A 13302-nucleotide genomic window follows, 5' to 3' on the forward strand; every position below is an offset into this window, starting at 1 on the left:
GGCCCGCTGCGGTGGCTCACGCCTGTATCCCAGCACTTTGGGAGGCGGAGACAGGTGAATCACTTCAGGTCAGGGGTTCGAGAGCAGCCTGGCCAACATGGTGAAATCCTGCCTTTACAAAAATTAGCCAGGTATGGTGGAGGATGCCTGTAATCCCAGCTACTGGGGAGGCTGAGGCAGGAGAATTGTTTGAACCTGGGAGGCGGAGGTTGCAGTGAGCCGAGATTGCAGTGCAGTCCAGCCTGGGTGACAGAGCAAGACTGTCTTAAATAAATAAATAAATACATGGCCGGGCATGGTGGCTCATACCTGTAATCCCAGCACTTTGGGAGGCTGAGGCAGGCAGACCACCTCAGGTCAGGAGTTTGAGACCAGCCTGGTTAACATGGTGAAACCCCGTTTTTACTAAAAATAGAAAAAACTGGCCGGGCGTAGTGGCTCACACCTGTAATCCAAGCACTTTGGAGGCCAAGGCAGGCGGATCACCTGAGGTCGGGAGTTCATGACCAGCCTGACCAACATGGTGAAACCCTGTCTTTATAAAAAAAAAAAAAAAGAAAAAGAAAAAGAAAAAACTAGCCAGGTGTGGTGGCCTGTAATTGCCTGTAATCCCAGCTATTTGGGAAGTTAAGGCAGGAGAATTGTTTGAACCTGGGAGGCAGAGGTTGCAGTGAGCCGAGATTGAGCCATTACACTACAGCTTGGACAACAAGAGCAAAACTCCGTCTCAAAAATAAAATTAAAAAATTGTCCTGGCCTGGTGGCTCACGCCTGGAATTCTAGCACTTTGGGAGGCCGAGGCAGGCGGATTACGAGGTCAAGAGATCGAGACCATCCTGGCCAACATGGTGAAACACTGTCTCTATTAAAAAAAAAAAAAAGTTAAAAAAAAATTTAAAAATTGCCTAACCAACCTCACAAAGATGTACTCGTATGTTTTCTTCTAAGAGTTTGAGAATTGCCTTTGGAATGCAGTTCCCCACACTTTGGGCACACCCCTGAGCAGGCCCCAGGCTATATCCATGGCCACCCCCCACCCCCACAGCTCCCACGCTACTCCCAAGCAAGCTGCTTGCATTTCAGTCTTTCAGTTTCAAGCTTCCACATAGGGTGGGCAGCTGTGGACAGGCATCAAGGCGGCAGTTGGGGCCGGCCTGCAGGTTTAGGATGCAGGCTGGCAAGAGAGGAGTGCCTGACTCTGGGGGCAAACAAGGCCATGCCTCTGAAACAAGGGCTTCTGGGCTGAAGAAGCGCCTGCTGGGGCCAATAGCACAACCTACCTGGACGGCTGTGGCAGATCCTTAAGGGAGGGGCTGGGCCCACTGCTGTCCCTAGTCCAGTTCTCCACTGCTAGGAGCTGTTGCTTGTTACCTAGAAAAAGAACCTGTAAAATTGACTCCCTGGTCACCACCAAACTTGGCTGTCTTTATCTCTACTTACAGTGAGTGCCAAGCCACCCTCTTGGAGACTGGTGATCAGAGGCTGATGACCTCTCACAGCTGCTGGCCCTGAGGACCTAGGAGATCCCTTTGGGAAACCCAGGTCAGCCGGGTGCCAGCTCCATTGCTCTGGCTGTGTGGGTGGTGGTGGGTAGTGGGGTGCATAGAAAGTCACCAGGGCTAAGGAAGGGCAGCTCAGAAATCCTGGTCATGCCAAGTGCCACTCAGGGCTATTCTCACTCTAGTGAGTACCCACTGGTTTTTCCCCGAAGTCCAGGAGAAGGACATCATAGGGGGCGCTGTATCCCACCCGGCGCCATCGGCCCCTGCCACCCGCCACCCGGCAGCTGGATTCCTGCGGGAGTTGCGGGCGGGGGCGGGGCCGGCTGAGGTCTGGGGGCGGAGCGTCCGGGCGGGGCGCGGCGCGGGGCGGGCGGGAATGTGCGCACCCCGGCGCCTGGCTCCGATCGAGCATCCCGCGCCGACGGGGCTTTGCTGGAGCAGCGGTTCCGAGCTGCGGGAGCGTATCATGGCTGCTTTGAGACAGCCCCAGGTCGCGGAGCTTCTGGCCGAGGCCCGGCGAGCCTTCCGGGAGGAGTTCGGGGCCGAGCCTGAGCTGGCCGTGTCGGCGCCGGGCCGCGTCAACCTCATCGGGGAGCACACGGACTACAACCAGGGCCTAGTGCTGCCTATGGTGAGGGGCTGCGCGGGGAGCCCCCAGCCCGCCGCCGCCTGTCCCGGCCTCTGAGGAAGGCGGATCTCGGGGGCGCGGGGGGTGCGTTCTTCCCTCGTGGGATGTGGGGCGGGCAGCCGCGCCCGGGGCACCGGTGCACGGAAGAGCTCCCGGGACGGGCTGTTCCCCACGTTGGAAGGGAGGAAGCGAGGAAGTGGCCGGGAGAGGGTGCGCAGCCGCCTCTTCGCTCAAGCCTGCCCTCTGGGGGCTGCGGCTCCACGCCTTCAACCTGGGAGCGTGTTCCTTTTAAACCGTGAGGCCCTGTGTGCCACGCAGAAGGGGACACTCCACGCCTCTGGCCACCGTAGGACCCCAACCGCAGACCTGGGCGAACGTAGCCTTCTGGCCCGGCCCATTCAATTTACAGAGGAGGAAACTGAGGCCCGTAGAGGCTCAGTGAACTGCTGGAGGTCACACAGCAGGTTCTTGGCGGGTCTGCGACTGGGTAGTGAGGACTCCTGGCTTTCAGCGTGGGGCGCTTTCCGCCCATCTGCAGCTTGGGGAATGCACAGGTACAGGGCATCCGGGGCCACTCCAAAATGGAAAGGCTTTGGAGCTCCTGTGATCTGTTTTCCCTTTGGGCTAGCTCTTCCCCCTTGCCCCACAGCTCAGGGCAGAGTCCAGGTCTGTGCTCCAGCTGCAGCTGCCCCGCCCCTGAAGACCAAGGCGGGCAGGGCCCAAGCCCCCAAGGCCGGCTGGCCCTCAGGCTCTTCCCTGCAAAGCTGAACCTAGAGGTTCAGAACCTGTTGACTGGCTGGGCATAGTGGCTCACGCCTGTAATCCCAGCAGTCTGGGAGGCTGAGGTGGGCGGATCACCTGAGGTCAGGCGTTCAAGGCCAGCCTGGCAAACATGGTGAAACTCTGTCTCTACTAAAAATACAAAAAATCAGCTGGGCCTGGTGGCGAGCACCTGTAATCTCAGCTACTCGGGAGTCTGAGGCAGGAGAATCACTTGAACCCGGGAGGTGGAGGTTGCAGTGAGCCAAGATTGTGCCATCGCACTCAAGCCTGGGTGACAGAGCAAAACTGTTTCAAAAAAAAAAAAAAAGCCTGATGACTGTGGAGGCGTTGTCATTGGAGGGGCTTACTCCATCAGCCGGTGGAAGCCTCACCTACCCCTTGTCTCTCCTGCCAGGCCCTGGAGCTCGTGACCGTGCTGGTGGGCAGCCCCCGTGAGGATGGGCTGGTGTCTCTCCTCACCACTTCTGTGGATGCTGATGAGCCCCAGCGGCTGCAGTTTCCGCTGCCCACAGCCCAGCGCTCTCTGGAGCCTGGGACCCCTCAGTGGGCCAACTATGTCAAGGGAGTGATTCAGTACTACCCAGGTATGGGGCCCAGGACTGAGCCAGGTTCTCACTGATACTAGGAGTGCCACCTCACAGCCACAGTCCATTCATTTGTCCAATACACTGTGGGGAAGGCTCGCAGAGTGGAGGATCCCATTGTATGGATGAGGAAACTGAAGCCCCCAGAGGGTCTGGGTTTCCATGACGTGATTGGAGGAGCCAGGATACAAACCCCAGCCTTTTTTCCCTCCAGAGCCCTCAACCAGGAAGACAATTAGAACTGTCCCAGCAATTTCAGAGGGTGGGAAAATGGAGGGCAGTGGGTCCTTTGGCCCAGCAGGTTGGTGCACACTTTAACAACTGAGACACACACCCTAGACACAGTTGTCAGGCCGTTGCTGCCCTTCCCACCAGGGCACATGCCCTTGCTGTGCCCATCCTCACAGGCAGCCCCTCTTACCATCGCCCATTCTTTCCCCTGCAGCTGCCCCCCTCCCTGGCTTCAGTGCAGTGCTGGTCAGCTCAGTGCCCCTGGGGGGTGGCCTCTCCAGCTCAGCGTCCTTGGAAGTGGCCATGTACACCTTTCTCCAGCAGCTCTGTCCAGGTACCACCTAGGCCCCAGCCCTGACCCAGCCCTTCTTTCCTGAGGTCTCCAGGTGGTCCGAGTTTCTACTATGGCTTACGGAGGGGGTGGTGGGGAATCTCTCTGGAGTGTCATCAGAGCCACTGCTGCTCCCACCAGCCCTAGCCTTCCCACCTCACCCTGTTCTGCAGACTCAGGCACAGTGGCTGCCCGTGCCCAGGTGTGTCAGCGGGCCGAGCACAGCTTCGCAGGGGTGCCCTGCGGCATCATGGACCAGCTCATCTCACTGATGGGGCAGAGAGGCCACGCGCTGCTCATTGACTGCAGGTGGGGCTCGCTCCCCTCGTCCCCTCCCACCTGCACTCAGGAGCTCCTGGGTAGAGTGCCCACTGCCTGGTGCAGCAAGCACATGCTTGGCCTCGTCATCTCCCCCACTGTAACTCCACCCCAGGTCCTTGGAGACAAGCCTGGTGCCACTCTCGGACCCCAAGCTGGCCGTGCTCATCACCAACTCCAACGTCCACCACTCCCTGAGCTCCAGCGAGTACCATGTGCGGCGGCGCCAGTGTGAGGAAGTGGCCCGGGCGCTGGGCAAGGAAAGCCTCCGGGAGGTGCAGATGGAAGAGCTGGAGGGTGAGAACTGGCTGGGGCGCTCTGTCCTGGAGGCGGCTGCACTCCCTGCTGGCACCTCAGTGTGGCCTGGACCCTGCCCGGGGCCTGGATCTCCAGGGCCTTCTGCCGTGCTCTGTTCAGTCCCTCCAAACGCTGCAAAGCAAACCCAGGGCTCCAGCCTCAGCAGGGCTGCTTGAAATCCTGCAATGGTCTTATCTAGTCAGAGAATCATGTTTCCATTGTGGAAACTGTGGAAAGTACAGAGTAGAAAATAAGCTGTCAGGCCACCCGGATAGAGTCACTGTTAACGTTTTCACATTTCCTTTCAGTATTTTTCTGCATCTGTTTTCAAAGCTGAGTAGATGTAATATATCATCACCGGCTCCTCCTTTTTTAACAAACAGGGTCTCATTCTGTTGCCCAAGCTGGAGTGTAGCGGTGTGATCATAGCTCACTGCAAACTTCAACTCTTGGGCTCAAGGGAGCCTCCAGCTCAGCCTTCCAAGTAGCTGAGATTACAGGTGTGCCACCATGCCCAGCTTTTTTATTTTTGATTTTTGTAGAGACAGGGTCTTGCAGTGTTGCCCGGGCTGTCTTGAACTCTGGTCTTAAATGATCCTCCTGTCTTGGCCTCCCAAAATGTTGGGATTAGGCATGAGCCACTGTGCCCAGCCCACTTGCCACTTTTTTTTTTTTTTAACTAACCATTATCTCAGAACCCCATCTTAGACCATGAAAGGCCCAGCTCAGTGTGGCTCTATTTTTTTTTTTTTTTTTTTTTTTTGTGACACGGTCTCTCTGTTGCCCAGGCTGGAGTGCAGTGGAGCAATCTCGGCTCACTGCAACCTCTACCTCCCGGGTTCAAGCAATTCTCCTGCCTCAGCCTCTCAAGTAGCTGGGATTACAGGCAGGCACCACCACACCTAGCTAATTTTTGCATTTCTAGTAGAGAAGGGGTTTCACCATGTTGGTCAGGCTGGTCTCAAACTCTTGACCTCATGACCTGCCCGCATCAGCCTCTCAAAGTGCTGGGATTACAGGTGTGAGCTACTGCACCCGGCCTTGTTTTTTTTTTTGTTTTTTTGTGTTTTTAGTAGAGATGAGGTTTCACTATATTGGCCAGGCTGGTTTTGGACTTCTGACCTCAAGTGATCCGCCTGCCTCGTCCTCCCAAAGTGCTAGGATTATAGGCACAAGTATGAGCCCACCACACCTGGCCTATCTGCATTCTCTTAATATTTTCTTAGGAATGGATTCTTAGGAGTAGTATTACAGAGTCGAGATGACACAAGTATTCTAGGCTGCGTGCAGTGGCTCACACCTGTGCCTGTAATCCTGGCACTTTGAGAGGCCAAGGCGGGAAGATTCATTGAGCTCAGGAATTTGAGACCAGCCTGGGCAACATGGCAAAACCCCATCTCTAAAAAAATACAAAAATTAGCCAAGCATGGTGGTATGTGCCTGTAGTCCCAGCTACTTAGAGGCTGGGGTGGGAGGATCACTTGAGCCCAGGAGGTTGAAGCTGCAGTGAGCTGTGATTCTACCATTGCGCTCTAGCCTGGGCCACAGAGTGAGACCCTGTCTCCAAAAAAAAAAAAAAGGAAAAGATTTTTAAGGCTTCTGCTCCTATTGGACCAGGAGGGTAGTCTGTTGGACAGTTTTAAGGTCGTATCGGTATTAACTCATTTAATTCCCCCAAAACTCTAAAGCACATTCTGTTACCATAATTCTTATGTTTTTGATGGGGGAATCTCCAGTGAGAGGCAGCGCTGGGATCTGAACCCTGTCTGGACAGATTAGCTCCAGGCCTCACGCTCTTGACTGCCTGGCTGTGCTGCCCACACTGAGTTGCCCCTTCCTGGCAGTGTAGGTGTGCCCATCTCCGGGACACTAGACCGCTCCGAAGGACCACGCTGTCCTTTTCCTTTATGAACCGTCACGTTCTCCAGAGCAGCGCTCAGACCTGCCCTGCCTGCTCTGTGCAGATGACCTTGGCCAAGGTTTTCACACTGGAACGAGTCGGTCCCTCCTCCCCACCCCAGCCTGTCCTTGCTGCCCCTCCTCCAGGTCTCCTTCTGCCTAGGAGCAACTCACCCTGCCTCCTCCAGAGTCCTGCCCTAGAAGCCCCAGTCCCTCTCCTTCCTTCCGCTGCCTGGCTCCTTCCCTCAGCCTCCAAGACATGCTCAGTTTTCTTCCCTCCTAAAACACCGCCCACTATCTCATTTCCATTCATTTCATTTTTCTTTGTTTCCTCTGAGAGGGCGTCTCTGTTGCCCAGGCCGGAGTGCAGTGGCACTATCTCTGCTCACTGCAACCTCCGCCTCCCAGGTTCAAGTGATTCTCCGGCCTCAGCCTCCCTCCCGAGTAGCTGGGATTACAGGCGCCTGCCACTATGCCCAGCTAATTTTTGTATTTTTAGTAGAGACAGGGTTTCCCCATGTTGGCCAAGCTGGTCTTGAGCTCCTGACCTCAAGTGATCCGACTGCCTCAGCCTCCCAAAGTGCTGGGATTACAGGCGTGAGGCACCGCACCCATTTCTTAGTCCTTTGAATCTACTTGCCCCTCCATCCCGCCATGCCACCTGCCCTAACAACCTTCCCCCTTAAACCTGTGTGTTTGGCCAGGCACAGTACCAAGTCAGGACCCGTACTGACCCAGGTGCCCCTCCAGCCTCAGCTCCAGCCAGATGGGACAGCCTGCTGGTCCCTGGCTGCTCCTGCCCCCTCTTTGGAGCCCCAGCCCTCGAGGCTCCATGGTGCTCAGCAGAATTTCTTCTCCTGCTGCTCCATGGTGGCCTCTTGAGGGCAGCACTCACCTTGGAGACCAGAGGGTTTCCACCATCACTGCGCCCTGAAGGACCAAGGTGTCCCATTTTACAGTCAGGGGAGGAGGCGCTGTGATGAGGGGGCTCTTCAGACCCATGCCCAAGAGTGCCAGGCTGCTCTGCCCCCCTTGGCCTTCCACCCTTCACTGTTGAGCGCCCCGGCAGGGCCACTGCCATTACTGTCTGCCAGCCCCCACAGGCATCGGGGCACCAGGCAGTGGGAGGGCGGCTGCTGATTCCTTTTTCCTCCCCAGCTGCCAGGGACCTGGTGAGCAAGGAGGGCTTCCGGCGGGCCCGGCACGTGGTAGGGGAAATTCGGCGCACAGCCCAGGCAGCAGCCGCCCTGAAGCGCGGGGACTACAGAGGCTTCGGCCGCCTCATGGTGGAGAGCCACCGCTCGCTCAGGTGAGGCCCTCTGGGCGCCCCACTCCTGCTGGACCCAGGCTGGCCCAGGCCCACCCCTCCAACATCTTCTCTGCAGAGATGACTACCAGGTGAGCTGCCCAGAGCTGGACCAGCTGGTGGAGGCCGCGCTCGCTGTGCCTGGGGTTTATGGCAGCCGCATGACGGGTGGTGGCTTCGGTGGCTGCACAGTGACACTACTGGAGGCCTCAGCCACTCCCCAGGCCATGCAGCACATCCAGGTGGGCAGGTACCGGGGCTTGGGTGGGCAGGAGCGGCGGCTTCCCAGGGCCCTGCCACTCACCCCGGGCCCGCCTCTCTTAGGAGCAGTACAGCGGGACCGCCACCTTCTACCTCTCTCAAGCGGCCGATGGAGCCAAGGTGCTGCCCTTGTGAGGTGCCCCCAGGACCGCACACAGCGGGGATGCAGGGCCTGCAGGCCAGTCCCACAGCTCTGTGCCCGGTGCCGCCTTCCATATCTGGGTGCTCAATAAACTTGTGCCTCCAGCGTGGAACCTGCCTGCCTCTAGAGGTGGGTGTCTGCTTGGGCGTCAGAGAAGGAGGGTGTCAGGACAGCTCCCCTACCCTAGGGGAGCACCTCTCAGGCCGCAGAAGAAAGGGCAAGGCAGGGCCTCGCAGTAGCAAAACCTTTTATTAAGTGCAGAACAAAGGCTGGGTCCCTGTGCTGCTCCCAGCTCTTTGGTTACAAATAGGTTTGGGACCAGAGAGGAGGGACCTTGCCCACCTCATGCCTCCCAGAGGACACCTGACACCTGCTCTGTGCATGCGGGTGGGCTGGGCGGGCCCCCGGGGTGCAAGGATGGAGTAGCTGAGGAGGCTCTGGGAGAGGAGCAGGGAGGAGGCCTGGATTCCAGGACGTAGCAGGAGTGGGGTGGGGTGGCGGGGGCGGTCAGGTTTGGAAGAACTGTTGGTCCACCTGGCTGCTGAGGGTTCCGCTGGTGGTCAGTGTCCGGCTCACAAACTCCTGGGTCACATGGCGGGTGAGGGAGCCACCTGCCTCCAGGTGCTGGGTCCCCAGGGTCAGCCCGTCTGTGGAGGAGGTGGCAGTGGCTGACCCGCCTGGGGTCTGCCCCTCTCCCTCTGCTAACTCCCTGTCCCGGCAGAGCCGGGACCCCCGGCCCTCAGTGCTCACCCATTAGGAAGGGCTCCGTGGTGCTAGTGTGGGTGGTGGTGATGCTGCTGTACTCGCCTTGCAGTGGGTGCTGGAAGAGCCCGACGTGGCTGCCTAGCTGTGGGAAGGGGCCTGGGGTGGGCAGATCGGCCGGTCAGAGGGTGGTGCCAGGAGAAGGCACGGCCTGAGGATGGGTTGAGGGTGAAGGAAGGGACAGGTGCCCACCTCCGTCCTGGGACTCGATGGTGATGATGCCCTCACGCTCTGGCCCGAAGCCCTCGGTGGTCCTGGCCTGCACCTTGAACTTGTAGGGCACATTCTCACTGAGGCCCGGCACGGTCAGGCGGCTCTCGGGGCTGTCTCCGTCCACCCGGAATGTAGTGGCTGTCCCTGAGCAGGGAAGATGCCTTCAGCCTCTGCAGGCCGCTCTCTACCCCTGCCCTGGCCACCCCTGTCCCCAGGGGCGGGCAGCACCTCCTCCTTGGGCCATCTCACAGGTCACCAGGTAGCCGACAATATCCCCATTGGGCCTCCGTGGCCGCTCCCAGCTCAGCTGCAGCGAGTCTGGGCTCAGGGCGGTGAACACCAGCGGGCCTGGGGCACTGGGGGTGCTCAAAGTGAAGGCAGAGCCTGGGGGCAGCAGAGGAAGAACGTCAGCGTGTGGGTGGGTGGCGGGCATGATGGGGGCAGTGTGGGGCTGGGGGAGGCAACTCACCTGGCAGGGGACAGAGTGGGCTCTGCGGGTGCACCTGGGATTCGATGGTGATGACGCCCTCACGCTCTCGGCCCCAGCCCTCCTGGCTCTGGGCCCGCACGCGGAACACGTAGGAGTGGTTGGGCAGGAGGTCTTCCACCACCACCGAAGTTTGGGCAGGGTTGGGGATGTTGAGCCGACGCACCTCGCCTGGGGGGTCGTGTGGGGGCAGGCAGTGCAGTGTTACTCCCACCCCTGGCCTGACCCCTCTTCCCTGAGCTGCCACGGAGACCTAGTTATCACCCACTGGGACTAGTTATCACCCGCCCAGGGCTAGTTATCACCCACCTGGGACTAGTTATCACCCACCGGGACTAGTTATCACCCGCCCAGGACTAGTTATCGCCCACCCGGGACTAGTTATCACCCGCCCAGGACTGGCTGTGGTTTGCATACAGGTTGGGTACAGTATGGTGTGGCTGGTTGTTCAGGTTGTGTACTATATAAGAGTGGAGCCTGGAATCCCACTCATGTTTGGGCAAAATCCTGTGCCCGGTCATGCTGCTTTGAATGTGCCTGCCCAGGGAAGTGGCACTTCCTCATTCCCCCAAAGGCATCTCAGGCCAGCAGAGGCCCTAGGATCTCAGGCCAAAGCGGCCTTGTTACGCAAACACAGAGAATGACCAGGAGAGAGGCCCAGAGGGGTGGGTGAGACCTCAGAAGAGGGGTGAGGAATGGGGTGAGACCCTCTCAGTCTGGATGGGGCCTTTTAGAGCTCAAGGGACTTGGGTGGGTTCCTGACACAGCCGAGGTGCCCCGCGTGTCACGCTGGGGCCAGGCCTTGCAGGGCTGTGCCTCACCGCCATTCAGCAGCTGGTACTCCACGCTGTAGCCCTGCAGCGCGTGCTCACTCCGTGGCTCCTGCCAGCTCACTCTGAGAGATGTGGGCCCCAGGGCAGAGAACACTAGGCGGGTGGGTGTGTCGGGCACACCAGCAGTCGGGCGAGCGTCTGGGGACAGGAGGCCACAGTCAGCCAGAGATGCAGGGGCTGGGGTCTCAGTGGGAGTCACAGTGCTGCCCCCGGCCTCCCTCCCTCGGCTGGCATGTCCACACTGACCGCTGGCTGGACAACTCACTCACCCTGCAACACCCTGTCCAGGCTGCCCAGCACCTCCTGCACATCCTTCAGGAGGGTATGGGCCCTCGTCTGTGCTAAGAGAGCGTGAGCCCTGTGTGTCTGCCAGCCACACCCCTCACCTCAGCTGGCCTGGCTCCTAGCCTGCCCCAGCCCCAGCCCCAGCCCCGCCCCCTGGAAGGGCAGAGGCAGTGTTAGGCGTCAGCACTGATGGTGGGGCAGGTGGTTAGCACCTGTGGGCAGGCAGGGGTCCTGTGGATGGAATGGAGGGGAAGCGGTGGGCACAGCTGGCGGCTGCTATGGTGGCTGGATGGCAGATGGAGCAGGACAGCGGTGGAGACAGGATGGCCACCCCTGTACTACCTGGGCCCCAGGAGGGCGCTGCTGGCTTCCCAGCCAGGATTATAGAGTCTCGTGGGCCCCTGGAAGAGGGTAACCCTTTCATCTGAGCCCGACTCCGGGACCCCAGGGCCCAGGACAGCGGAAGCCTGCTCCTCCCGTATTCCCAGATGGGAGGGAGGCCTAGGGTGGGACAAAACAAGAGTGAGAGGAGCAGGGAGTGTGTGTGCCTGTGTGCCTGTGTGTGCATGCCTGTGTGTGCATGCATGTGTGCCTCTGTGTGCATGCATGAGTGCCTGTGTGTGCATGCATGTGTGCCTGTGTGTGCATGCATGTGTGCCTGTGTGTGCTTGTGTGTATGAATCCATATGTGCCTGTACGTGCATGTGTGCGCCTGTGTGTGTGCATGCATGTGTGCCTGTGTGCCTGTGTGTGAATGCATATGTACCTGTGCGTGCATGTGTGCCTGTGTGTGTGCATGCATGCCTGTGTGTGCGTGCATGTGTGCCTGTGTGTGCATGCATATGTGCATGTGTGTGTGCACGTGTGCCTGTGTGTGCATGCATGTGTGCCTGTGTATGCCTGTGTGCCTGTGTGTGCATATGTGCCTGTGTGTGCATGCCTGTGCCTGTGTGCACGTGTGCCTGTGTGCATGTATATGTGCCTGTGTGCATGCATATGTGCCTGTGTGCGTGCATGTGTGCCTGTGTGCACGTGTGCCTGTGTGCGTGCATGTCTGCCTGTGTGTGCATGCATGTGCGCCTGTGTGTGCATGCATGTGTGCCCGTGTGCGTGCATGTGTGCCTGTGTGTGTGCATGCATGCATGTGTGTGCATGTCAGCATAGATGTGTGCATGCGTGCATGTATGTGCACACATGTATGTGCACGTGCATGTGTGTGCACACATGCATGAGTGTGTGTGTGTGTTGGAGGATGGGCTGTGGGGACAGCAGGCCAAAGCCTGAGGCTCCAGGAGCTGGAAGAGAAGGATTAGTGGGAGAGGCAGGGTTGGCTGAGGTCACTCACCGTGGGAGGAGACGGAGGTGAGGGTGGAGTAGTCCCTGGGCAGTGTGGCCGAGTGTGAGTGTTCCGAGCGGGTCAGTGAGTGGTAGTCCCGTGTGAGGGTGGAGGACGTGCTTAGCACGCGGTGGGGCAGGTGTGGGCTCAGGTGGGTGCCATAGGCAGCACTGGACGTGGTCATCCTGTGCAGGGAGTTGGCGCTGCCCGGGAAGGCAAAGTCCATCCGGCCATTCATCAGGTGCTCTGCGGGCAGAGAGCAGGGTCACTTGCTCAGGCCTAGTGGACACAGGCCCTGTGGGGCAGGCTGGGCCCTGGGCATTCCTGGTCACCCACCCTCCGGGTGACTTTGGCTTAAATACAACCAGTTTCCCTCAAAGCACTAGGGACAGAGGCCCTATGTCCCTGGAGGAGCCCAAGGGCCACCCAGGTTTTCACAGCCCGTGTCCTCTGGCGGCCACTATATGGGTGTGAGCACATCTGACCCTACAGTTAGCCCTGTCCTGCGGAGGTCCTGAAGCGTTCCCTCCTGTCCTTTGGGGACCCTGAGGGGTCTACTTGGGTGCCAGTGTCTGCTCCCTGGACAGACTTCTAAATTTGCACCCCTTGGGCAGGCAGGCACCATAAGGGCCCAAGCGTCTGCCTCGGGTGTCCCCTAGCACTGGGCCCTGCCTCTGAGGGGCTATGCCCTCAGTGGCCAAGGCCCCAGCCTGGCTGAAACACCCGAGGCAGCACAGACGCCCACCCCAGGCCCCCAGACCCGCCGGCGCTAGTGAGTCTGCGTGGGCGCGGATGAGGGCGTGGCGGGTGAACCCTGTCACCTCCGAGGGGCCCCGGTGTCGCAACGCGGGGCAGGCTGCCGCCCTTCCCGCCCGCGCCGCCGTCATCCGGGGGCCCATAAGGCGCCTCGGCGTCGGAGGAGCGCCCGCTGCTGGCCGACAGGCGCGGGATGAGCTCCGGGGGCAGCCGCCACGTGATGCGACGCAGGTCCAGCTCCTCCCCCAGCAGAGGCTCGAACTTCCAGCCGCAGCCTTGGGAACAACGAAGGGCCGCGTTGGCACCGCCAGGGGACGCCGGGCCGAGCAGGGCCAGGTGGGGGAAGGC

General features: G+C 59.5%; 2 protein-coding genes across 3 annotated transcripts in view; one reads left to right on the forward strand and one right to left on the reverse strand.

Annotated features, from left to right (window-relative positions):
* Positions 1-1911: 1911 nt before the first annotated feature.
* Positions 1912-8394, forward strand: GALK1 (galactokinase 1). Its single transcript, XM_012453697.3, has 8 exons — positions 1912-2133; positions 3308-3497; positions 3943-4062; positions 4233-4368; positions 4493-4674; positions 7732-7882; positions 7959-8121; positions 8204-8394. Exons 1-8 carry the CDS (start codon positions 1969-1971, stop codon positions 8273-8275), a joined length of 1179 nt encoding a protein of 392 aa, XP_012309120.2. The 5' UTR covers positions 1912-1968; the 3' UTR covers positions 8276-8394.
* A 118-nt stretch (positions 8395-8512) lies between these two features.
* The window catches only part of ITGB4 (integrin subunit beta 4), a 37161-nt gene continuing 32371 nt past the window's right edge, over positions 8513-13302 (reverse strand). Inside the window, exons 33-40 of one of the 2 annotated variants that reach the window (XM_064369604.1) lie at positions 12208-12444; positions 11205-11363; positions 10566-10715; positions 9727-9915; positions 9486-9641; positions 9237-9401; positions 9033-9143; positions 8513-8929 (exon numbers count right to left, since the gene is read on the reverse strand). In XM_064369604.1, coding sequence (XP_064225674.1) covers positions 8790-8929; positions 9033-9143; positions 9237-9401; positions 9486-9641; positions 9727-9915; positions 10566-10715; positions 11205-11363; positions 12208-12444 — 1307 coding nt within the window. In that variant the 3' untranslated portion in view covers positions 8513-8789. The remainder of the gene's footprint in view (positions 8930-9032; positions 9144-9236; positions 9402-9485; positions 9642-9726; positions 9916-10565; positions 10716-11204; positions 11364-12207; positions 12445-13302) is intronic. The other variant, XM_064369605.1, reaches the window with a different exon arrangement.

Source organism: Aotus nancymaae, unplaced genomic scaffold, assembly GCF_030222135.1.
Source record: "Aotus nancymaae isolate 86718 unplaced genomic scaffold, 86718_ANA_hifiasm-v0.15.2.pri h1tg000089l, whole genome shotgun sequence".
Taxonomy (NCBI): domain Eukaryota; kingdom Metazoa; phylum Chordata; class Mammalia; order Primates; family Aotidae; genus Aotus; species Aotus nancymaae.